Source organism: Malaclemys terrapin, chromosome 8, assembly GCF_027887155.1.
Source record: "Malaclemys terrapin pileata isolate rMalTer1 chromosome 8, rMalTer1.hap1, whole genome shotgun sequence".
Lineage (NCBI taxonomy): Eukaryota > Metazoa > Chordata > Testudines > Emydidae > Malaclemys > Malaclemys terrapin.
In genome coordinates this window covers 29,084,608-29,107,531 of record NC_071512.1, presented here as the reverse complement: position 1 = coordinate 29,107,531, position 22,924 = coordinate 29,084,608, and the positions used below count along the sequence as shown (strand labels likewise).

The window sequence follows — 22,924 nt, the reverse complement described above, 5'->3', positions numbered from 1 at the left end:
TCTTGGACATTTAGGCCAAAAGTAACCTCTGATTTTGTGTGCTCCATATTTTGAGAATCCAACATTATGCTGCTGGGGGCGGGACTTTTCAGAAGTTCTGAGCATCTTTAAGCCCAGTTGAAGTCATTAGGAGCTGCAGGTGCTCAGCACTTCTCAAATAAAATCCAGTGTGTCTCGAGATGGGCTTCTAAAATCAATATGAAAATATTGGTCTCAGATTATATAACACATACTATTTTCCTCACCCTTGTGTTTTCTCTCTCTCTCTCCCTTTAACAATACTCTGTGGTTGGTGTTCTGACTTGATTTTTAAATGGTTGTTTCTGTGTATTAAATTAGGGCATAATCTGTTATTCTCACTGAGGAGCACCTGACTAGTCTTGTTCATTTCAATAAGACTGCACCTTGAGATCAGGTACTTCTTACCACAGGAACAGCAGTCATGCTATGGCATTTTCACTGGAAATACCAGCTGATTTCTAGTTGTTCTGTCAGCCTGTCTACATTGTCTGAAAGAAGAATAAACCATAAGGCAAACTACGTCATTTGCAATTGCTTTGAATTAGTTGTGTCTCCAGTAGTTTGTTTTAACTGAATTCATTTTTGAGATGCAGCAAGAACTTGTGATGTTGGTGCCTCAAGGTTTTTTAATGACAATCTTTTCTGTAACCTGGAAAAGGCATTTAAACTTTAAATAAGCCCAAGCTTTCTAAAAAGATTAAATCTTGAGTTTTGTTGTATTACTTTGACATGAGGAACATGCGTCTTGCTGCCTCGAGGCAGCGCCTTGACTATAGGAGTCCTAGTTGCTTGTTATTTCCTGTCTGTAGAATATGGAATAATATCCCAAATCTCTGGGTGAAGTGTTTGTTTGTTTTCAATTTAAAAACAAACAAAGATTTTAAATAAAAAAAAAAAACTATTTTTAAAGTAAATCAGCTGTTCCTGTTTAGCCTACCCTGGCGTGCATTCTGCTTCTGGAGTTATTCAGGAGTAACTGTCTTTGAGTAATTCCAGGTGTAGACAAGCCCTTATCTGGATTTTAAACAGCCTTATTTCAGTTTTTTAAGTCTATCAGGAAGAGCTGTAAGACCAGCTGAAATAAGCCACTATGTAAACCTCTTGTGGAGGCTTAATTTAACTGGCTTTACTAAACTGGTGCAAATAGGTGTCTCGACACCTGGAATGGTGGCCTTTTAGCTCTTTGCCATCTCTGAGGACTGTCCCGTGATCCTGAGTAACGGGAGAACTGATGTATGGAGTTGATGCCCTATTTAGGGGATAGTCTGTTCATTCTTTTATTTAATGTTTTATCTTATCAAACCCTCTCATGAGTTTCCTAATTCTTCTATCTTCAGATTTGCCAAAGGATCAACAGTTTCATGCAGTCCAGGCTGCCATTCTTCTGCTCCCAGACGAAAATCGGGAAGCTCTGAAAATTCTTCTCTTCTTTCTCCGAGATGTAGTTGCTTTTGTTGAGGAAAACCAGATGACTCCGACCAACATTGCAGTCTGTCTCGCGCCATCCTTGTTTCATCTCAATACTTTAAGGAGAGAGAGTTCATCATCATCTAGGTATCATTGTCTTAACAGCTGAACTCTTAAATAAGAGTTTCTCTGCCATGTTGACTGCATAAATAAAATGAGCCAAAATGTACCTTGCCTGTTCAAAAATCTGGAAGTGCTTCAGATTTGTCCCATATGTGACAGCTCAGTCCTTAGGGGAGATGAGACTACGTCACGCTCCAGCTCTTCTGGCTCCCTGTCAAATACGAGATCAATTTTAAGGCCCCGTTCTTCAAAGCCCTAAGTAGTTTGGGCCCCAGTTATCTCAGGAATCCACCCCCCACCCCAAGCATCATACACTAAGACAGCTTTACTCTTTGTGGATGCACAAAGTATTAGTTAACACGGGCTTGGCATAAGATTCTGAAGGTGGCAAGACATATCATTTGCATTAGCTTAGCCTGATTCCACTACAAAAACCTCAAATTAGGTTTCTCCCAATATCTATGCCAAAAGAGACAGCAAAAAACCCATTCGGTGTGTGCCTTATAGTCTCTGTCAGAATAGTCTCCCTGATAAAGTTTGCTTTTTATAATTCTGCTTGCACTCAGAGAACATGCAATAGAGATGGCTATATTCCAGAGAAATGGGTAGGTAGAAAGCACTTATTTAAGTGGGCTTCCAAACTCCTGTTAGTATTTACATGTAAAAACCCAGCTGCAGATTCAAGCTCCTGCAGCTAGTGTCCAGCTCAGGTACTAATTCTTTTTGGTGATAAGGATGCCTGGGGACTGGGTGATTTTAATTTTAATAAGCAACAATATCCTAATTGTGTAACCTTTATCGGCAGTTCATGCAGTGATGAAGGACCTTCTAGGCAGGGCTGGCTCCAGGTTTTCTGCTGCCCCAGGTGGCCAAAACAAAGAAAAAAAACTGCCGCAGTGCGATCGCGCCGCGCCACGCCACTCCACTCCACTCTTCGGCGGCAATTCGGTGGCAGGTCCTTCACTCCGAGAGGGAGTGAGGGACCCGCTGCCGAAATGCGAAGACCCGGACGTGCCGCCCCAATAGCAGCCGGAGTGCCGCCCCTTGGTATTGGCTGCCCCAAGCACCTGCTTCTTTAGCTGGTGCCTGGAGCCGGCCCTGCTTCTAGGTAGAATCAGTACAGTAACCTCTGAGAATGCTCATTCAGGATCTAGTCTAGCCTCAATGCAAGGCCTTGTTTGTTTTCTATACAGTATGGCTGTGCTTGTGGATAAACTTGTTTTGAGGCAGGAAAGGACTGTTTTCTTTTGACAAAAACATCATGCCCTTGTCAAAGCAGATGCTTCTTCATCTTATGCAATCTAATGATAAGGATATTACATTCCATTTAGGTGAGGAAGCATGTCACATGCGTGGTATTTGTGCGTTTCAGATTTAATGACACTCTCTGAGAAAAGTAAATAGAGATGAAAAATGTAAAGAATTTGCTTTTAAGAAGCGCAGAGCATCTCGAAATGCATATCTACCTATAAAACAAGTCCTGTGATGCTCAGCTCTTGCTGGGAAGAGCTAACACTGAAGCTGAAACAATGACAGCACTGCTGATCATAGTGAGAGAAGACTTGAGTGGAGCCAGGAATGTGGCAGAGTGATTGATAGCTTTTCAGTTGCAAATCCTGACCAGAATTAAGCAATCTGTAATGTTTGGGAGATTGAGACTCCTAGTTTAGTGGTTTGTACCATTTGGATTGACTTTTAACTCTACATTGCAACAGCAAGGAGCCTAAAATCAAGGGTGCTTTGAAACGTAAGTTCAAATAATTAGTTGTTAATATTTTACCTTACGATTCAGACTTCAAAGGGACAAACTCTAAAAGGCTTGGCTCTAAGGAATAGTCAAGGGTCCTTATTGCTTGCACTTTTTAAAGTTGTTCAGTAGGAATGTTCCAAGATAAAGCTATTGTGAGTGAGTGTTTCTAGTGTCATATAAAGATTATGTCTGGAAAGACCTAAAATACTGATAACACGAGTTAGCAAAACATAGCAATATGACAGCACTTTTTTGTGGATTGTGATGATTTTATAAAAAGTCTTTAGACCGTCTACATAGGTTGTTGATGTAACTAAACACTTAACTCGATGCTGAGCACATCAATGAGAGCTCATTAATTTCTTTGGCTAATCCTATCTAATTGCTGTTCAGTAAAAGACCATATTACTTGCAAAATTTTGGTAAGCCTCAGTAGCACTAGTGATCCTTGGTATCTCAGCAGTTTGGTTCAAGGCTACCATTTCTATGCAAAAACAATGAGGAGTTCTTGTGGCACCTTAGAGACTAACAAATTTATTTGGGCGTAAGCTTTCCTGGGCTAGAGTCCACTTCATCAGATGTATGAAGTGAAAAATATAGGAGCAGGTATAAATACATGAAAGGATGGGGGGTGCTTTACCAAGTGTGAGGTCAGTCTAACGAGATAAATCAATTAACAACAGGATACCAATTGATTTATCTCGTTAGACTGACCCCCATCCTTTCATGTATTTATACCTGCTCCTATATTTTTCACTTCATGCATCTGATGAAGTGGGCTCTAGCCCACGAAAGCTTATGCCCAAATAAATTTTAGTCTCTAAGGTGCCACAAGGACTCCTCATTGTTTTTGCTGATACAGACTCAACATGGCTACCACTCTGAAACATTTTTATTCAGCCTACTATTCACAATGACACTGGCTTTCACAATGTTGTCCATGTGAAAGTGATGACAGAAGACTTTGTCTAGTGAAGCTGTTTGTGTACAGAACTCATTGTAACACAGAAATTCAGACACCAGAGTAAATGAGAAAATTCCCTAGAGCTTCCAGGCTGCTGCTGATGTGTTTCACCTCTTACTTTTTTGATTTACTCGGCTGTGCCTTTGAAAAAATCCTTGTTAACCCTCTCTCTAGGTCCAGCCAGAGGAAGTACAGCCTGGGAAAACCAGACCAGAGAGATTTGAACGAAAATCTGGCAGCCACCCAAGGCCTGGCCCACATGATCATGGAGTGCAACAGACTCTTCCAGGTATGTCACTTCCTATAACACCCCCTATGTTACAACATTACGGAAAGTGTCCACCATGCTCATTAGAAAAGTGAATATGCCAGTAGGATGCTCCAGCCCTGAAACTTAAACTGGACATGCCTGCAAGTTCTTTGCTGCCTATTGGCAAGAGTAAATGTCCTCCTGTTGTTGCTTGAATACAGTTTTAAAATAATCCAAACAAGCCCTGAAGCAAACCCTGAAGATTTGTTTTTACTGAGGATGATGGTTTCCCTGAGCTAAGTTATGATTCACTATCCTGTTGCTCTTTTCTCTGCTTGCAATTCCTAATGCTTTAGTGTGGTATCTGCGTCCTACTGACCTGAATACAAGGAGAATTCTGTTGCAGAGGTCATTGTATCTGCTCTACAGTACTTAGCAGGATCACATTTTGCCATCCATTTCCTTCTTCCTGTGATAAACCCAGTCCTCTGAGGCTCTGGATATATCTGTGTGCTTGGGAGGTGGGCCCGAGCCACAGAGGTTGAGGTGGGGTTTTGGTTTAGCCCCACTGTATTGAGAACTCAGAATCAGGATTCTTTTTAAGACCCAACTCTGAGTTTATTTAAAATGTCCCATTTCTGTGCAGTTGTTTTTTCCAGCTGGCTTGGCTTAGGACAGCATTTCTAAATGTATTACCAGTTAGAGATAGAAATAACTTGGCAACGCTTTCCCCACAGGCGTATGCCTCCAGGAATCCTCTATATCCAGCATTTGACTGACTCGGGTAGGGCATCTCTACAACCCTGAGCTGATTGTAGCCTACGTGTAGGCAGTGGCCAGCCCCTTCTATCTGTGGGATGCAGGGCTCTAATGATAAGCGTGTAACAAAGGGAGCTCGCCATCTCAGAGTGATTTAAAACATCTTTCACGAGGGGAAATGTGCGTGGTTCCCCTCGCTGGGAGCCCTGGGGGAAGGCAGCTAATTGCATCCTCTCCTCCCTCATTTTTCCTCTTCCTGTGAAGATTGCTGTCAGTACTGCACAGCAGCCTCGCTGACAGCTGGTTAGCTCCCTCCAGCAGGCTAACTGGCCTGCACGTGGGAGTCTGCAGTTATGCTGTTGAGGCAAGACCTGGATAAGGATCAAGAATCAGTCTGGCATCCAGGCACTTCTGCCACTCCCCTTGGCAGCATTCATATGTCTGTTAATTGGTGCCAGGCTGTCCCTTCCACCTTGGTGCTGAAATGGCCCCTTGGAAAAACTTCAGCTTCATGGAGGGCCAGAGGAGCTTTCCAAAATACCTTCACTGGCAAGGAGGGTGGGATGTTCCAATCCCTCCAGCCTCCTCCCTTGGCTTAGGCACGTTCAGCGATGGCCTGTATTTGAAGAGTGAGTGCAGCGTGGGGAGGGGGAATAGAAAAGGGATTTGTGCGGGGCGGGGGAAGAAGCTGCAAAGAACAGGGTGGAAAAGAAGAGCCATCCCCACCTGCAACAGGCTCTGGTGCATAACATATATAAACGAAGGGACTAGTGAAAGTTCAGGGTTTTGTTCCCAGCTTTGCCACTGGCTGTGTCACATAGAAGTCGCGTAGGCCTGGGTTGGGGTAGTTACAGATGCAAACCCTCAATGTAGATGCACTCTCCCAGTGTCAAATGGGCCTTATCCTGATAAGCCCCACTCAAGCAAGCCCCTTTTTTGTACTGGTGCAGGATGTGCTTGTGACAGGTTTGCAGTGGTGTCACTACCACTGAGGAGCCTATAATCATTGTGTCTGTAAGGTGGGGATAATAGCTCCCTTGCTGAGAGACTTGGTCATTATTTGCAAAGCAGCTTGGGAGACTCAGATGGAAGGTGCTAGATCAGGACACTAATGAAGTGTCATGTGTTGTTTGCTCTGGAGAAGACCTCTGTTCTTCCTCTGCAAGCATACCCACAACCTTCTGCACTCTTCCATTAACCATATGTTATCACAGCTGCTCCCAGACTGGCAAGACTCTCTCACTGGGGGAAAGCTCCCTTATCAGAGAAGTATTCTCAGCCCATTAAGTCTGTCTATCATGGTGAAGGAGTTGGCTGGGCTTTTTAATGAGACTTTGGGGTGTATACTCTCCCTAGTAGGCAGGCCTGACCTCCTTCCTATGCAGCCAACAGCCCCCACAATAATCCGCATGATGGCTGGCTCCACAGCCTGGGCCGGCATAGAATAAAAGATGTAAGCAGCTTCCCAGGCACGCTCTGTAAGGTCAGGCAAGTCATGTACATGCAAAGGAGATAGTGTATCTCGTCTCCGATCAGTCATCTCTACCTTGTCCATAAGCCAGGAACTGCTGCTGAGAAATGGAAATTCCTGTCTGATCCTTACTCTATCTCTCGGTATGAGCCAGAAAATGCTGTAACCTCACTACCTGGAACATCTGAGGCTGTGGCTTTCATATGAAATTGATCTAGATAGCCAAACCCAAGGAAGAGCAAGTCATGTGCCTTTACCTCAGTTGCTGTCTCTGCAGAATTAATATAAAATCTACCTAGAGGTGTTGGTTTAATGAGTTTAGTTTTCAAACACATTTATAGGCAGAATACACTTTTAATGGGACTTAGTCATTTGATTTCCTGGCATAAGACATTATAGTTAAAGTCTCAATGCTCCAATTAGGTAAGTAAATTTTCCAGTTGTACAGATGGGTGTGAAGCGACTAGCCCCACGTTGCACACTGAAGTGGTGGAAGAGCCAGGAGTTCAATGTAGGAATCCCACTACAGTGCTCTAGCTGCTGAGAGAGGATGTCATTCCTTAAACTAGCTTTCCCATTTCTCAGGGCAGTGGTTTTTATTTTCACATCTAGTGCTATAAAACGTGTTGGGCTGCTCCTGATTGCTGATCGATCATTCACAGTCTCGCCGCATTAGCAAGCCCAGCTCTTTCAAAGAACGGTTTGGAATATTCATTGGCACTTGCTTTTGCGCTTGTAACTTTTACATGAAGACTCTCCAATAGTGAGTTCACATTCACTTAAGGATCATTATCCTAGTAGATCTTCTCCCAGTGTAAGAATAAATGTGATGGGACTGTGCTTAGAATCCAACATCCCCTCCCATTGCAGATGCCTGACTATTGCCTGGATCAGTATTGTGATGACTTATGTGAACAGAATGGCCTGAGTGAAAAGGCTTCTAATCAGACCGCCTCAATGAGGCACTCCATGCTGGTTTCTCTTGAGAACTCCATGCAGGACTTGCTGCGAGATGCCAAGGAAAAGTTCAAGAGCTGGGTTACTTCTTCAAACTTGGAACGTGTGGAATTGGCAAATAAAAAGGTAAATCTGATGCTGGGGTGTTAGCAAAGCTGGCAGTTAATAATCACGCACCTTTCTGAGCTTGCAGCTGCGCTGAAACTAGCTGTGTTTCTGCCTAATGTCAATTCAGCAACTGCTCCAGAGCCCTTGTGAGCTAGCGGCAACTCCCTGGTGCCTTTTATTTGTAGTCTATGTCTAGCATTAATTCAAAGTTGAGCTATCCATTTGTGACTTGCACATCCTCATCTACAGCACCCCATTATCGGGGCAAGATCTCTACCTTGTAGGAAGAAGTCAAGAGAGGGCCTTCATTGTAGATACCAGAAACATGAGTATTCATGATCCATGCTGACTAGGCAGTTTATTCAGATTATAAAGCCCCCTTTACTCCACTTAGGCTCCTAGAACCATTCTTCTGTAACACACACCTTGGTGAAAGGCTGTCTAGGTTTCTGCTGGTGGGAGGGAGTGGTGGAAGGGGGAACGAATCACTAAATCTACTCCTAGTAGACTACTAGTGTCCATTAACTGTCTTCTAAGGTGGAAGATAACTACCACGTCCGGTTATGGAAGGCATCCACTGAAATCAGTGCCGCTCCTAAAGTAATCCTTCAACGCATACTGACAGAGCAGCATCTGTGGGACCCAAGTCTGCAGCAGGCTAAAATCCTAGAGACCTGGGATGATGAAACAGATGTTTATCACTATACAACAGAAAGCATGTCACCCCTCCTGCCGCGGGATTATGTGGTTTTGAGGTAAGGAACTGCTGTAACTTTTCTCATTGGTTTCCCAAACACAATTTATAGCCCAACTGTGGTGCGTGTTGCTTCCCAGCATTTCATGCTGGGTTGTTCCAGTTCCATGTCAATCAAAAAGGGGTGCAGTTCCCTATTTCTGGATCCCTACTGTGTAACTAACCTCCGATCTGATTGTCCATTACTGTGACACAGTGTGTATTGCGGTAATGCCTAGAACCCTCAGCCCCATTTGCCAGGCAATGTGCCACATGTAACAATAACAGTCTTCCCCAAAGGGCTTACAGACTCAGTAGGAGGCTTACAGAAATTGTTGCCACATTCCTGCCTCCTTTCTTCTAAAAATTACAGCACAACTGCAAACATTTGTTGTTGTAGCTCTATTATTCCCCAGTGCGAGAATCCTCGGTTTGCATCTGGGAAAAATGTAAATTGTAGCCCAGTATGACAATGAATAGATCCTGTTCTATCACCCTTTCTTCCTAAGAAGGTATAGGTGGGAGAGGTGGGTGGATTGATTGATTTGGGGGTTTTCCCAGATCTGCTCAGGTGATTTAGGCCCCTGGATCCACTTGAGCAGATCGTTGTGCTCATGTGCAATGTGGTGTCTTGTGGGGGCAGGAATCTGGTTGCAGCATTGGGACCCTTAGTGCTTGTCTACACTTACAGTGTAGCCCCAGTGCAGCTGTAGCGCTTAGTGAAGATGCTGTCGGCATACGTAATCCACCTCCCAGAGAGGCGGTAGTTATGTTGACAGGAGCCCTCCCATTAACATAGCGCTGTCTATACAGTGGGTTAGGCCAGTTATAACTATGTAGCTCAGAGGTGTGGATTTTCCAAACTGAGCAATGTAGTTATACTGACATAAGTGTGTAGTGTAGACAAGGGCTTAGTTAGCTCCTCCATATGTCTCTTCTATATGGATTGTAAACTGTTCCGGGCAGGGGCTGTCTTTATTATGCATTTGAACAGTGCCTAGGACAAAGGAACCCTCATCCATGACCTGTAGGTGCTAGTGCAACACAAATAATAGGTCGTTTATGGCAGGATTTGTAAGCTTCCTCCATATGGATTGAGGCATGGAAAAGATTTTTATTCATGTCATGCATTAACTGATTTGGTCTCTGCCCATCAGAATATTGCTTTATGCCACAGGCAGAACATCAGATTGTCCAGCCATGTAAAAACATCTGTGCGAAACAGCCTAAAAATGCCCTTCTTTGTTCTAGGACTTGGAGGACTGATCCCCAAAGTGGCACCTGTATTTTGGCAGCTACCTCAGTTGACAGTGAAGGAGCTACTCTGCATGGGATTTTGGCCCATGTCCTTTTGTGTCAGTATCTCATAGAACCAGTTGGCTCCCAGAAATCCAAAGTGACTCACGTCTGCCGGACAGACACGAGGTATCATTTTAGTTTGCTTCTTTACCTTAGCCCTATGATGCTGCTGGGTCCTGAGCACAGCTTTCCAGCCACCAATATGTTCTGTCACATGTATTCTACAGTAACATAGAGGAAATTAACACACAATAATCCTTAGCACTCAAGTGGAGAGGGCACAAGACTGGAGTCTGGGTAGATTCCTGGGTCTGCCACTAACTTGCTGGATGATCTAGGGCAAACCACTTAATCCCTCTTCCTTGTAAAAGTTCCCCCTTGTGAAATGAGGATAATGCTACTTCCTCACCTGTGTAAAAACACTTTGAAGTCTTTGGATAAGAAGTGCCCGTTGATTTATTTTGTGTATCTGCAAAGATGTCTTTGCCAAGTGGGTTGTCTACTACAGGTTTGAGTTTGTGCTCACTGTAGAGAAGTATTCTGACCCCCAGAGTATCGACAACAAAGCTATTTTGGTATTGGGACAGATGGTATTTAAAATCCCACATAATCTTTTACTGAGATTTTTTTGACTATGAATTTTATATTAATTGCCTCAAACACAGTGAGTACTAGAACTATTCATCACACCCTGTCTGAAGCTGTCGCACAGTGTTATTGTGTGCTGTTAGAGAGCTATTTATAATAGCTGCCCTATTTGTGGCTGCAATGATTTGTGTGAGTTTACAGGGAGAGAGGTAGAAAACGCCAATCAACTGGTATAATCCAATGCTGAATATCTAGAAGCTGGGAAAGATGATTGCTTCACATTCTCTGCTGGTGAAGCCGTTCTCGTGAGTGACGATGGGGGCTGCATGTTAGCTAGATTTCTAGAAACCAAGATGACTCTTGTTACTCTGTCTCCCTAGAACAAACAAACAGGTACAAGTTAACCCCCAATATTGTAAAATCTTGGGACATGCAAAACCTTTGGTAAAATGGGAGCTTCAATCATGCACAGAGTAGTTATTCTGCAGGATATGCCTTGCTGCGGACCTGTAGAGGGGGACATAGCACACAGTTTAATCAAAGGCAGGCAAATGGGGTATTATGTGTAGAGGGATTTTTTTCTCCATGGTGTTTCATAATAAATAAGCTGGTGGAAGAGAGTTGGAGGAGATGTATGATGTTGGAGGAAAGTTAGATTTCACTCATACACAACATATTCTGCCCAAGAACAGTGAATTCTAGTAACCTCAATGCTGCCAAGAGATGTGACTTATCTTGTAAGGGATGGTCTTGCTGGGAGATGGAAGGGTCAGCTTTAAATTGCATGTCTCAATTTTAAAAACATTTGAGACACAGTGTTATACTGTAATCTCTCTTTACCTCTGGGCATGACTCACTTCCTGTCTGAGCTCTGGAAAACTCCCAGAAATGTGAGCCAATTTTGAGTTCACTGTGAAATGTCCAATGGACTTGAATTGCTACATTTTGTTTCAATTAACCAAAACCCAAAGGGGCGAGAGTCCCAAGTAAAGTGGCACCACTTTGACTAAACAGTCTGCATCAAGCTGCGAAATAGTGACCAGTGTCACTGAACAGAAAAACACGTGGGACTCTGGGGAATGGCTGCAATGGCTCATTTGGAAGGTTTGATGGATGTGCCCCCAATACCCATTGGGAAGAGATTTGCAGCAGTTAGCAAAATGTCATTAATCGCGAACACCAAGATGACCAGTCAAAAATTCTACTATAACCTAGGTGTGATAAGAAAATGAACCTCTTCCACTGTTTCTCCACTGGAATTAGTGCATTTTTGCATTAAACCCTTCTTCTCTTTCCCAGACCTAGCCAAACTATCTTACAAGGAGGAGTTGGCCTTTTGTATGTACACACACACTGTGAGGGTGGGGGCATGTAGGCACTACTGCAGTACTAATAATAATTAGGCATGTATGTGCTTACAAATTAAGAAGGTAGTGGACAGAAAGAAGAAAATGAAGTGCTTAGTCCTGTTAAAATATCTTTTTAAGGCAGGGGTCTCAAACTCAAATGACCATGAGGGCCACATGAGGACTAGTGCATTGAACCGAGGGCCGCATCACTGACACCCCCACTCTCTGCCTTTGGCCCCGCACCCACGCCACCCTTTCCATTAGGCCCTGCCCCTGCCCCACCTCTTCCCACCCCTTCCCTGCCCCATTCCAACCCCTTCCCCGAAGTCCCCACCCCAACGCTGCCCTCAGGGGGTGCAGAAAGGGTGCAGGGTGCGGCGGGGGCTCAGGGCAGGGAATGCAGGAGGGGTGTGGGATGCGGCAGGGGGCTCAGGGCAGGGGATTGAGGTGCAGGAGGGGTGTGGGATGTGGCAGGGGGCTCAGGGCAGGGAATTGGGGTGCAGGGTGCAAGCTCCAGTCTGGCGCCGCTTACCTAGAGCCTACAGTGTCCCTGCAGCTCCTGGAGGGGGCTCAGGGTTCTGTGCATGCACTGCTCTTGCTGCTCCTCTAGGTACCTCCCACGAAGCTCCCATTGGCCGTGGTTCCCTGTTCCCGGCCAATGGGCGCTGCAGGGGGTGGTGCCTGGAAGGCGGCAATGCAGGAGCCCTCTGCCTCCTTTCCCCTACCACCCTCCCCTCCCCCGGCCCGAAGGGGCATGCTGCCAGCCACTTCAGAGAGCGGGCTAGGGCTCACAGGGGGCAATCCCATGGTTAGGCGGGGGGGCCGCGGGGAGCTTGGCGGGCCAGGCCGCGTGTTTGAGACCCTTATTTTAAGGGCTGCTAATATATCAACTTCTTGGTTTACAGGGGACGAACAACAGAATGGTACAACAGAGTTTTTGGTCATATGTGTGCTGCAGAACTGATGAGGATAAAAGACTCCTTCAAACCTCTCAGGAATGACACAAAGGAAATGAAAATCTAAAGCACCTGGTTCTAAACAGAGACTGGTGCGGAGGCATGAACTGCTCCTCTGCTATCATTTTAAAAGCTATAGACTCATAGACTTGCCTATATTTTAAAACTAATAAACCAAGAAGTAATTTGTAATGGCCTATAATGTAATGTAAAATAGTAATTTTATAAAGCTGCTTTTTTTTCTTTTTCCAGTTTCAGGAAGCTGTTCTTGAACTGGCTGCACAGAGATAGCTAAAAGGTCAAATGTGTGTATGTATATATACGAAATTATAAAATGCAATTGTTACATCCAGGAAAGACAAAATATGCTGGTTCAAAATTATAGTTATAAAGTAAGTTATTAAACTAAAAATATGGTATTTTTCCAAATACGCATTAAGTATTTTATAAGATGTAGACTTTTATGCATTCTAGAGTATTATGTCTCTTGAATTTTCTTTTTATTGAATAAGGTGGTGGAGATGTGAAGTTAATTTTAACCTCTTTACAGTTGAAAATAGGCCTGAAAACCTATGCCTTTTACTAGAGGGAGCTAAATACTTTAGCATATGTTGTTAACTCTCTTGATACTTCCTTTTTACATAATAAAAAACCAAATCTAGTGGGGGTGGTTGTTTAATGTGATGGGTAGAGTTCCTGCATTTGAGAACATTGCCTACTTTTACCATGGTGAAGCTTTAGGAATACATTTCAATTGTTAAATAACGGCCATAAGTCAACCTAACCAAGCTAACTAAGCAGAAATTATGTGAATGGACTATCAAAAACCAGTTTCTGCATTTAACCTGCAACTTATGTCACTTGAGCTCAATCGTAGGCATTGTGCTTGTCTTCTGAACTCCAGTCATGGTTAAACATTCCTTATGTACCTTTTAATAAGCTGCTCATCATGAAAACCAAAAAGTGTGTGTACACAGATAATTAAGGTGCTACTCCTAGAGGTAAATGTTTTATACAGCTGTGGGGGGGAGGGGGAGTGTTCTTGTAAAACTAACTTGTCCTTGATTTATGATGTCTTGGACCTCATTCATCGTTGCAGGTGTGATTTAGAGTTGCTTAGGTGTATGCCATGCAAAGTAGCAATGTTACATCCTTACACTGATGGTGATGTGAATGTTATCAGTGTCTTACCAACAGCAAGTAGAAGTTCTGAACAGTGTATCACCAATAGATTTCTTAGTGCGGTAAAGCACAGGTAGGAACTGAAGAGACAGTCAAATGAAAGAGAGTTCCACTTAATTACATCCCATAATGACTGACAGCTAAAAAGTGACTACTTGTATCAAAATGCTGTACGTGTAAATACTAAGATAAGTGTGTGGTATTGAATGAGGATAATGATATAATAGACATCACAGCACTGTGGTGGAAGGATGACAATCAATGAGACACAGTAAGAGGAAGGTACAAAATATATAGGAACGAGAGATGAGGTAGTGCTGATGGAGCAGGGCCTACTGCTGGTACATGTGCAAGAAAGAATAAGGGCAAATACAATAAAAATCTTAAGTGAATCAAATTGTAACAGACTTTCTCTGGCTAAAAATTCTATACTTCAATAATAAAATATTCCTACTGCTATATTCTTACCTCGTACCTGTCCACGATGGTGATTGTGAAATGGTTTGGGAGAAAGATTATAAAAATAGAAAACTGAGTAATAATGGAAGATTTTAACTATCCCCAATTTGACTGGGTACAGGTCACCTCAGGCTGGGAAGCAAAGACAATAATTTGTGGTGTCAAAAAACTGCTTCATGGAGCAGCTAGTTCTGGAACCCAGAAGGGGAGAAGCAAATGTTGATTTAGTCCTAAATTGAGCATGTTTGGCAAAGAGGTGAATATTACTGAAAGACTTGCTGATAGCAACCATAATATAAATTTAACAACATGGGGGAGAGGGTAGGAGGGGACACACAGAAGCCCACTGTAATAGCATTTAATTTTAGAAAAGGGAATTCCATAAAAGGAAGCTAGTTCACTCTAAATTAAAAGGAACAACCACACCAGTGACATGTGTGCAAATGGTATGGAAATATTTTAAATACACCATAATTGAGGTCCCAAATGAAAAAAACATAGTAAGAGGACCAACAAAGTAAAAGTGGTAAAAGCAAAAAAAAAAAAAAAAATTGGAAGTCAAATCCTACTGAAGAGAACAGACAGGAGCATAAACTCGGGTAAGTCAAAAGAAGAAATTGAAGAACAAGACACAAAGCAAAAATAAGTTTGAGAACAGCAGAATCAGGAAAGTTGGAGGACCAAGGTGTTAAATGAGCACTCAAGCAAGAGCAGGCTATTGTCAAGAAGCTAAGTGAATTCTTTGACTCCGCCTTTACTGCAGAGGATGTGAGCTACTGTATTAGTTTTAGGTGACAATGCAAACTGTCCCAGACTGAGGTGGCAATAGAGGAGGTTTATGGAACAAAGTGATAAATTAAACAGTAATCGGTCAGCAGAAGGCATTCAGCAAAGAGTGAGTTGTGAAGGAACTCAAATAGGAAAATGCTATGGGTAATACGTAACCTACTTCAATCAACGTCTGTACTAGCTGACTAGAGGCTAGCTACTGAGACACCCATTTTTTTTTAAAGGCTGCAGTGGTGATCCAGGCACCTACAGGCTCATAAGACTAAGTTTAGTACCAGGCAAACTGAGTGAAATTATAGTAAAGAACAGAATTAGCAGACGCAAAGATAAACACAAGATGTTACAGAAGAGTCAACAGAGCTTTTGTAACGGGAAATCATACCTCCCCAATCTACTGAAATTCTTTGAAGGTAAGCCAGTTGATAAAATACTTGAGCAAGGTCCTTTACCAAAAAAATCCTAAGAGTCATGGGATAAGAGGGAAGGGCCCCTCATGGATCAGTAACAGGTTAAAACACAGAACCAAAGGTAGGAATAGATGGCTAATTTTCAGAAGGAAGCAAGGTAAAGAGTGGTGTGCCCCAGGGATCTGTCTGGGGACCATTCCAACATGAGCAATGAGGTGGCAGTGAAGCAGTATAAAGGTTCTTACTGATCTCCACAACAAAAACGGAAGATGAAATTCAAAGTAATGCACATTGGGAAACATAAGCCCATCTATACATACAACATTAGCTGTTACCACTCAAGAAAAAGACCTTGGATGGATTGGTCACTGTTAGCTGTTTTCAATGTTAGGCATCACGAGGCAAGGAATAGATAATGCCACTATATCAATTTATGGCATGCCCACATCTTGAATACTGCATGCAGGGCTGGTCACCCTATTGCAAAGAAAGAGACAGGTACGGAGCAAGGCAACAAAAAGAATTAGGGGTATGGAACAGTTTCCTAGGAGGAGAGATTAAAAAGAGTGGGACTGTTCAGTATAGAAAACAGACAGCTACAAGGCACATAGGATAAAGATCTATGAAACCATGAATGGTGTGGCAAAAGGGAAGTATAACACAAAAAGCAGGGGCCCCTCAATGAAATTAATAGGCAGCAGGTTTAAAACAAAGAAAAGCAAGTTATTCGTCCCAGAACTCAGCGTCAACCTATGGAACTTACGTTGTGATGGCCAAAACAATGCTAAAAGGGTTCAAAGGAAGAACAAGCTATGTTCATGGAGAATAGGTCCATCAGTGGCATGTTCCCTAGCCTCTTTTTGCCACAAGCTGAGTGTTAGAGATGGATCACTCAATGCTTGCTTGTTCTATTCAGTCCCTCTGAAGCACTGGGCAGTGGCAGAAGACAGGCTGCTGGGGTCGATGGACCACTGGGCTGACGCAGTATAGCCATTCTTTGGAGAGAGAGCACGTTAGCAGACTTACCAGCACCCACAATAATGCTATTTTACCATTTTGCTCTTAAACCCCACTGAAAACTAGACGCTAGGCCCCACATGCTCATAGTAATGCTGCCAGATTAACTTTATTGCAGCACTGGAAATATAGGTGGTGACAAGTTTTCCTGAGCTGGCGATTTAAAATGTAAAAGCTCTGCTAACAAGTCACACAGCTAAACCTGGAGCCAGGCTTGGAGATAATTTTGCATTACTTTGGGTCTCAATCTACCTCCGGTACACTGCATCCTATTCTAAATGCTAATGCAGCTTTTTAAAAAATACTAAGCAACCCGGACATCTTAAGTACTTAAACATTTAGATGTAAGCACAAACAATGACAATGCATGTAAAAATATAGCAATATATGGTCAGGGATGCTATACTGAATTTTGTAACAGGTACAGCAAGTGATTTTAAAAAAATTGCTCTATAATATGTAAGCTTTACAAAGTCCAGTGTACCATGCTTACAATGAAAAGTGAGAGAGGTTAGTATTGTGCAATAGCAGCTAATGATTTTAAATGCCCTGAGAGGAAACTTTTTGTTTGGCTGGATGTATGCTATGCTGCAGTATAAGCAGGTGCTTTATTTAATCTATTTCTAGTTTACAATAGTTAAAAAAAAACAACCCTTAGACATCAGTGGCACAGCTGCAGATGCAGAACATAGATGTGCCAACTGCTAGTAATTTATGGAGGCTTTGCCACATTCCTGAACCCTACATAAGTATTAGAAACAGTGTTTCAACTGTCTTCTTTCTAGGTGCTGATAAGTGAGAATAAGACAAGCGATAGGTGAAACTACTTAAGCTCGATAGTACCAGATACAAAACAGGCACCGCTTCAACTGAACTTAAAATAAGCTAAATCTCTGTTTCCCCTGTGGTTCTTTGTAGCTCATGATATTAAAAGTGTGATTTAATTGTAGTTGATAAAATAAGAATATTTGGTCAGGCCTTTTTTCTGTGAGACTAATATAAATAAAAACTAAATATTTCCCATCATACTGTTTAAATATGAATATACAGTAAATGAAACAATGATTTCACGTACTATGGCTCTTTGTCTCCTGCACTCCTGGCGATCTGAATATCACTGATCTAACTGGTGTGTCTACAACTGCATCTTTCAAAAGAATTAAGCTTAAGCTATTGAAAAACACTTAAATGAGGCTATGCAACATAGTGTGCACAGGGCAGCCTCGGGTACTATAGCTTTGTATATTTTGAAAGTCTGGAATGTTAATATGCATAAGAATTTAACCACTTTCCTCAGATTTGTATTTACTCAGTTTTGTTCCTTTTCTGTAAATACTTTTGGTTGCAATACTCAGATTGTAATAGCTTGGACAAAGCACCTCTAATAAAGGTGCAGCCCTCAAACACTTGTCAGCTCTGTTCTCTCTCTTTGTCTCTCTTCCAGGTTACACTACTGATGCGTTCTTAACCTTGTTTTTTGAGTACCTATTCAGCGTGCGATATATAAATTCAGGCATCTGTGTGTAAGAGTTTCATATCCTTTAAAGCGTCACACTGACAATATGCCACCCACATACAGGGCAGCATACACAAGTTCAATCCACACAATGTTAGCACTTTTTTTATTTTTAAAGTAGGTTTTGAATAAGACTCCTATGACAGCTAAGAAAACTAGTTTAGTAAAATACAAGAGGTCCAAGTGCAGAAGTAGTTACATCTTCTGGACTGGTTTGATGCCCAGGATGTCAAACCCTTTGGCCATGACGGCAGCTGTTGCTTCACACAGCAACATTCTCCACATGTTCACCTTCACTATCGTTCCTGAAGAAGAAAGAAAAATAGTGCAAGCTTGAATTAGATGGTCAGGAAGCTTCACAAATTAGACATTACAGTCACGGCATTTGTGCTGTTTCCATGATGTAGTACGGTTAGAATTATGTGGCTTCCATTACACTAAAAGGGATTGGTAAAAATGCACTATTTAATACACCCAGGAGGTACAGCAAGTAGCATTTTTCACGAGAGATGATCACTAATGCTCACTTTCTTCTCTACTTGAGAAAGTTTTGTTACGTGTGCTAGCACTTGGAAAACTAAACTTATTCTGAGCACTTGTAGGTTGTTTTTATATGTATGATGAATTTCTTTTTTAAATATAAATGGGAACTGTTGAGTCTTCTATAAAGCAGGGAAAGAGCAGTCAATGTGGGCCACAGACAGCACTCCTTCAAACACGGCAATAGCTCTATTTTTTGAATAGGCCAAGACATGCACTTGTTTATAAAAATCACTTGTCGTAAAAACTAGATATTATTTACTATTAGCAGTTTTTTCTGCAGAGCTACAACGAAAAGCTGCCTTGACATGCTTGTGCATTAGTTACCTTGGAACCAAGAATTACTGTAGTAGCAGCATCCTGAACACAAAATTAAGACTCCCCACTCCTGGATATTATTATGACCTTTCAGTTTGGAATCTGGTGCAAACCTGATCAATTGTATCGTTAGAATTCTCCAATTACAACCTCACAGAGATGTGTTTGTTGCAAGCAAGTTTAAGGGATGCACTCACCAGTTTGTCTGTCTTTTTCCACACAGTAACAGTTATCGTAGAACTCTGTGAAGGTGGTGGCCAGCTCATAGAGGTAGTCACAGAGTGTGTGTAATAAGAGATCATCCAAAATCTTCTGCAGAATCTCAGGGAATCTCAGAATGCACTTGCCCAGTTTCCACTCCTTTTCGTGGTCCAGTAATATCTTTGTTTCTCTAGCTGCCTTCTGCAGCATCTCTTCATCAATGTTGGCCAGACGTGCTATAGATCTGACAAAAAAAACCAGCCCAGCATTGGTTATGCTTATGTATGGAATTTTACAACAGGATTGAAGGGCCGAAAGCAAAGGGGTTCTGATTTGAATGATCTAGCTACGGAGTGGTAACTTAATCAGATATTCGAAAACGGCCTGAACTGCATAGAAAAATATTCAGTACATTGCAAGAACATAGGCAATTAATGCAGGAGGCATGCACTGGGTGGAGGCATTAGTGCATGGAAGCAGCAAGGGGCTAGACACGCATACAAGAGGAACAGTGGATGAGAAGCTTAAAGGTGACCAGGGACTGATGTGGGAAGAAGCCTGGGGGCTCAAGTATATGTGGAGGCAGTGGAAAAAAGGGAAAGCAGTAACAGATGGGAGAAGGAAGCAGGGACAGGTACCCAAAAGAGGTGGTGGTGCCCAGTTCCCTTGTGAGAGTGGGCTATGTAATTATTAATAAACCTATACAAATATTCATTTGGGAGAGAGCTCTACCCTGTAACGTCACTCAGAGATGCCTGCCTGGAAAACTTCTCCACACATTGCTGGAGCATGTGTATCGAAAAGAGACCTGCCCCTTCTGAGGGAGGAAGTTGACCATGTTCACTAAGTAGGCTCCATCGAGACATGAAGGCAGAAAACAAGACAATGGCCACACTGCTAGAAAAATTAGATATGCTCTCCCTCCAGCTGGCAGGACAGCCTGCAGTGAGTGGCCAAGAAGGAGTTCCACTTCCATGCCCTCTCAGAACATATGGGGCCTAGATCACAGCATGCACCACCTGATAATACTGATAACAGATTTACCAAGGGAGATGAAGTTTCAGCCCAGCACAGAGTTCAGGCTAAGCTGTTATGAAGCATGGTAGATATTTTACACTAAACAAGGCAGAGCTTTTCAGAGGGGTCCAGCTAGACTCCTCCTTTGGCATTTAAAGATATCATCAGGGCAAGCAGCTCAGGAAACAAAATGAAACAGGCTTAAGGCCCCAAACACAAATAATATTTTTTTTTTTGAGTAAGCGGCAGGAGAGCAAAGGAGACCACAGCTGAGATTTCCCCTGGAATTCTGTTATTTTTAGTTAATAAAAGATGGCATAGACATACACCGCACTACCTCGATATAACGCCACCCGATATAATACGAATTCGGATATAACGCCGTAAAGCAGTGCTCCGGGAGTGGTGCCGGGGGGAGGGGGGGGACGGGGCTGCGCACTCCGGTGGATCAAAGCAAGTTCAATATAATGCAGTTTCACCTATAACGCGGTAAGATTTTTTGGCTCCCAAGGACAGCGTTATATCGAGGTAGAGGTGTATTATACTTTTTGCAATCTAAAGGGCAATTCATTTTAAGCTAGGTCTTAAAGCAACCAAAATACTCTTGCGCTACCTGATTCGAGTGAAGGCATAGAGCAAGTAAGCAGCTGTATTTCCTCTATCATCCAACATTTTATCAAAAGAAAAGATGTAATCATTCATCCTGTTATGGGAGAGGTCAGCGTATTTAATGCAGCCAAAAGCAACTGATGTCTGGGCAGCCTTCAGTTCTTCTTCAGTTAGAACCTATGGAAGACCAAAAAGAAAAACCAAGTTGTAACCATTCTGTCCCCTACACAGCATTTGCTTCACCACAAACCCAGAGAAACGGAAAGGCCTCAGCAGGAAATATTCTAGAGGCACCAGCCAAGTAACATGCTGGGGGGAAACACGGTCAACTCATGGGCTTTGACTGCTTTTTCCAGAGGGAAATTAACTAGTAAGAACCCATTTCAAAGCACTGACTGTTCAGCTAAATGTCCTTATCCCTTAAGTGAATTTTCTATTTCATCAAGGCTTACTATAAAGGTGGACACCTAGATTATCTGGAAACACAGCAGGATCAGCACAATACTTCCTGCTGCCAAAGAAGTCCCATGCAGGTGTTGTTCCTGTGATACTTGAAACTGAGGCCCTGTCATGTGTGCATGGACAGCAAAATTAGTGGTTGCGCCCAGTGCCTTTAACCAAAATGTCAGCTGGTTGTGGCCCCCCACCTAATTAGTGGTGAAGTTGCATTGCTGGTAAAGTGCTTTGGAAGGCAGAAAATGCCATGTAACTGTAAATTAGTATTCTGCCCCACTGTCTGATTGACCTCAGAGAGGTTTAGGAACAGTTCAGCATGCTCTCCTGTATTCTAAAGGGCATCCTTCTTCCCCCATCAGCATAACAGAGTGGTCTGAAAGTTTTGACTTGTGTTCCAGAAAATGAGGTTCTCTTCAAAATTAGATCACCTCACATAGTGGAATACAGTATGTAACGAGGCAACACAGTTGAAGGCTACGCAAGAGCAAACTGCCGTGCTATACATTTTTGAAGCTATGTTGAGGCTGTTGTAACCAGGGATTTGGAGCAATCAAATTTTTGAATTGCTCCGCTCCGGCTCCAGGCAAAAACCTACTGGTCCGCGCTCCAGCTCCGGACTCCGCTCCAAAGCCCTGGTTCTACCAAAAAAACAACAAGGTTTTTTACCCATGAAAGCTTATGCCCAAATAAATCTGTTAGTCTTTAAGGTGCCACCGGACTCTTTGTTGTTTTTGTGGATACAGACTAACACGGCTACCCCCTGTATTCTACCACCACCTGCTGGACCTTTAAGAAATCAGCTGTTCCTCCATTGCATCTCACCAGCATACAGTGGAGATTTAACAATGCAGGAACTTCTCTCACACAGACAAGGAACATGACTTGCTCCAACTTTTTTTTTTAAATTGTTTCCACCAGTTGGCCACTGCTGACACTGGTATAACAGCTCTGTGAGTGCTAAGATGGGTTCCTAGTGGACTTAACGTTCATTTTAATTTTTAATGTATCGATCTTTGCTCCTGCTCTTCTATGGCCTGTGACATCTCCTCACCTAACTAACCTCCCCCACCTATTGCTGGCAAGAGAATTTCTGTCCCAAACAACAGGATCAAGTCCTGGAGTTGCTTATCATCCTCAACTGCCTGTTTGCTGGCTCTGCCTCTCCTACTCATCTCACACCCTGCCCCCTTCTAAACCTTGCTCATATCTCACCCTTTTCCCCTATTAAAGATCCCTGCTCTCCCAAAAGGCTCCTGGCACCATGCTGCGACAGTCTCCGACAACTCAGATTCCGAGCTGTTCCCGAAGAGCAGGTTGCTCAGCATTCTGCACCGGCTTCAGGCAGAGCAAGGAGCGGTGCGGGGATGATTACAGTCAATGCTTCAAGCACTGGAAGCTTTAACATCCTAATTTATTCTCCTGGATCCAACTGTGCAATAAATATTCCAAAGGGAAAAAGCCGACAGTAGATAGCGCGGAGTACCTAGTGCACACATGTGGACCCTCTTACTGTGCACTAAGGGAGCCTTCTTGCACAGTAGCGTAAGGCATTTGAGAAGTGCATTAAGCTAAACTGCCCGAGGGCATTCAGCATGTCCCCACCGGGAGTACGTGCAGAGTAGCTAGTGTGCTTTCAATTCGCACCTTAGCTTCCTGCCCACTAACTTCCCCATGCAGA

General features: G+C 43.0%; 2 protein-coding genes across 4 annotated transcripts in view; one reads left to right on the top strand and one right to left on the bottom strand.

The window, feature by feature from the left end:
• The window catches only part of LOC128842597 (rho GTPase-activating protein 7-like), a 150,161-nt gene extending 132,163 nt beyond the window's left edge, over positions 1–17,998 (top strand). For 2 of the 3 annotated variants that reach the window (XM_054038741.1, XM_054038742.1), the window contains 6 exons: positions 1,359–1,575; positions 4,440–4,554; positions 7,616–7,828; positions 8,348–8,565; positions 9,795–9,968; positions 12,685–17,998. In XM_054038741.1, the coding sequence (XP_053894716.1) occupies positions 1,359–1,575; positions 4,440–4,554; positions 7,616–7,828; positions 8,348–8,565; positions 9,795–9,968; positions 12,685–12,802 (1,055 nt within the window). In that variant the 3' untranslated portion in view covers positions 12,803–17,998. The remainder of the gene's footprint in view (positions 1–1,358; positions 1,576–4,439; positions 4,555–7,615; positions 7,829–8,347; positions 8,566–9,794; positions 9,969–12,684) is intronic. The other variant, XM_054038743.1, reaches the window with a different exon arrangement.
• A 196-nt stretch (positions 17,999–18,194) lies between these two features.
• The window catches only part of RARS1 (arginyl-tRNA synthetase 1), a 35,403-nt gene continuing 30,673 nt past the window's right edge, over positions 18,195–22,924 (bottom strand). Inside the window, exons 13-15 of the mRNA XM_054038744.1 lie at positions 20,795–20,967; positions 19,161–19,408; positions 18,195–18,410 (exon numbers count right to left, since the gene is read on the bottom strand). Coding sequence (XP_053894719.1) covers positions 18,301–18,410; positions 19,161–19,408; positions 20,795–20,967 — 531 coding nt within the window. The 3' untranslated portion in view covers positions 18,195–18,300. The remainder of the gene's footprint in view (positions 18,411–19,160; positions 19,409–20,794; positions 20,968–22,924) is intronic.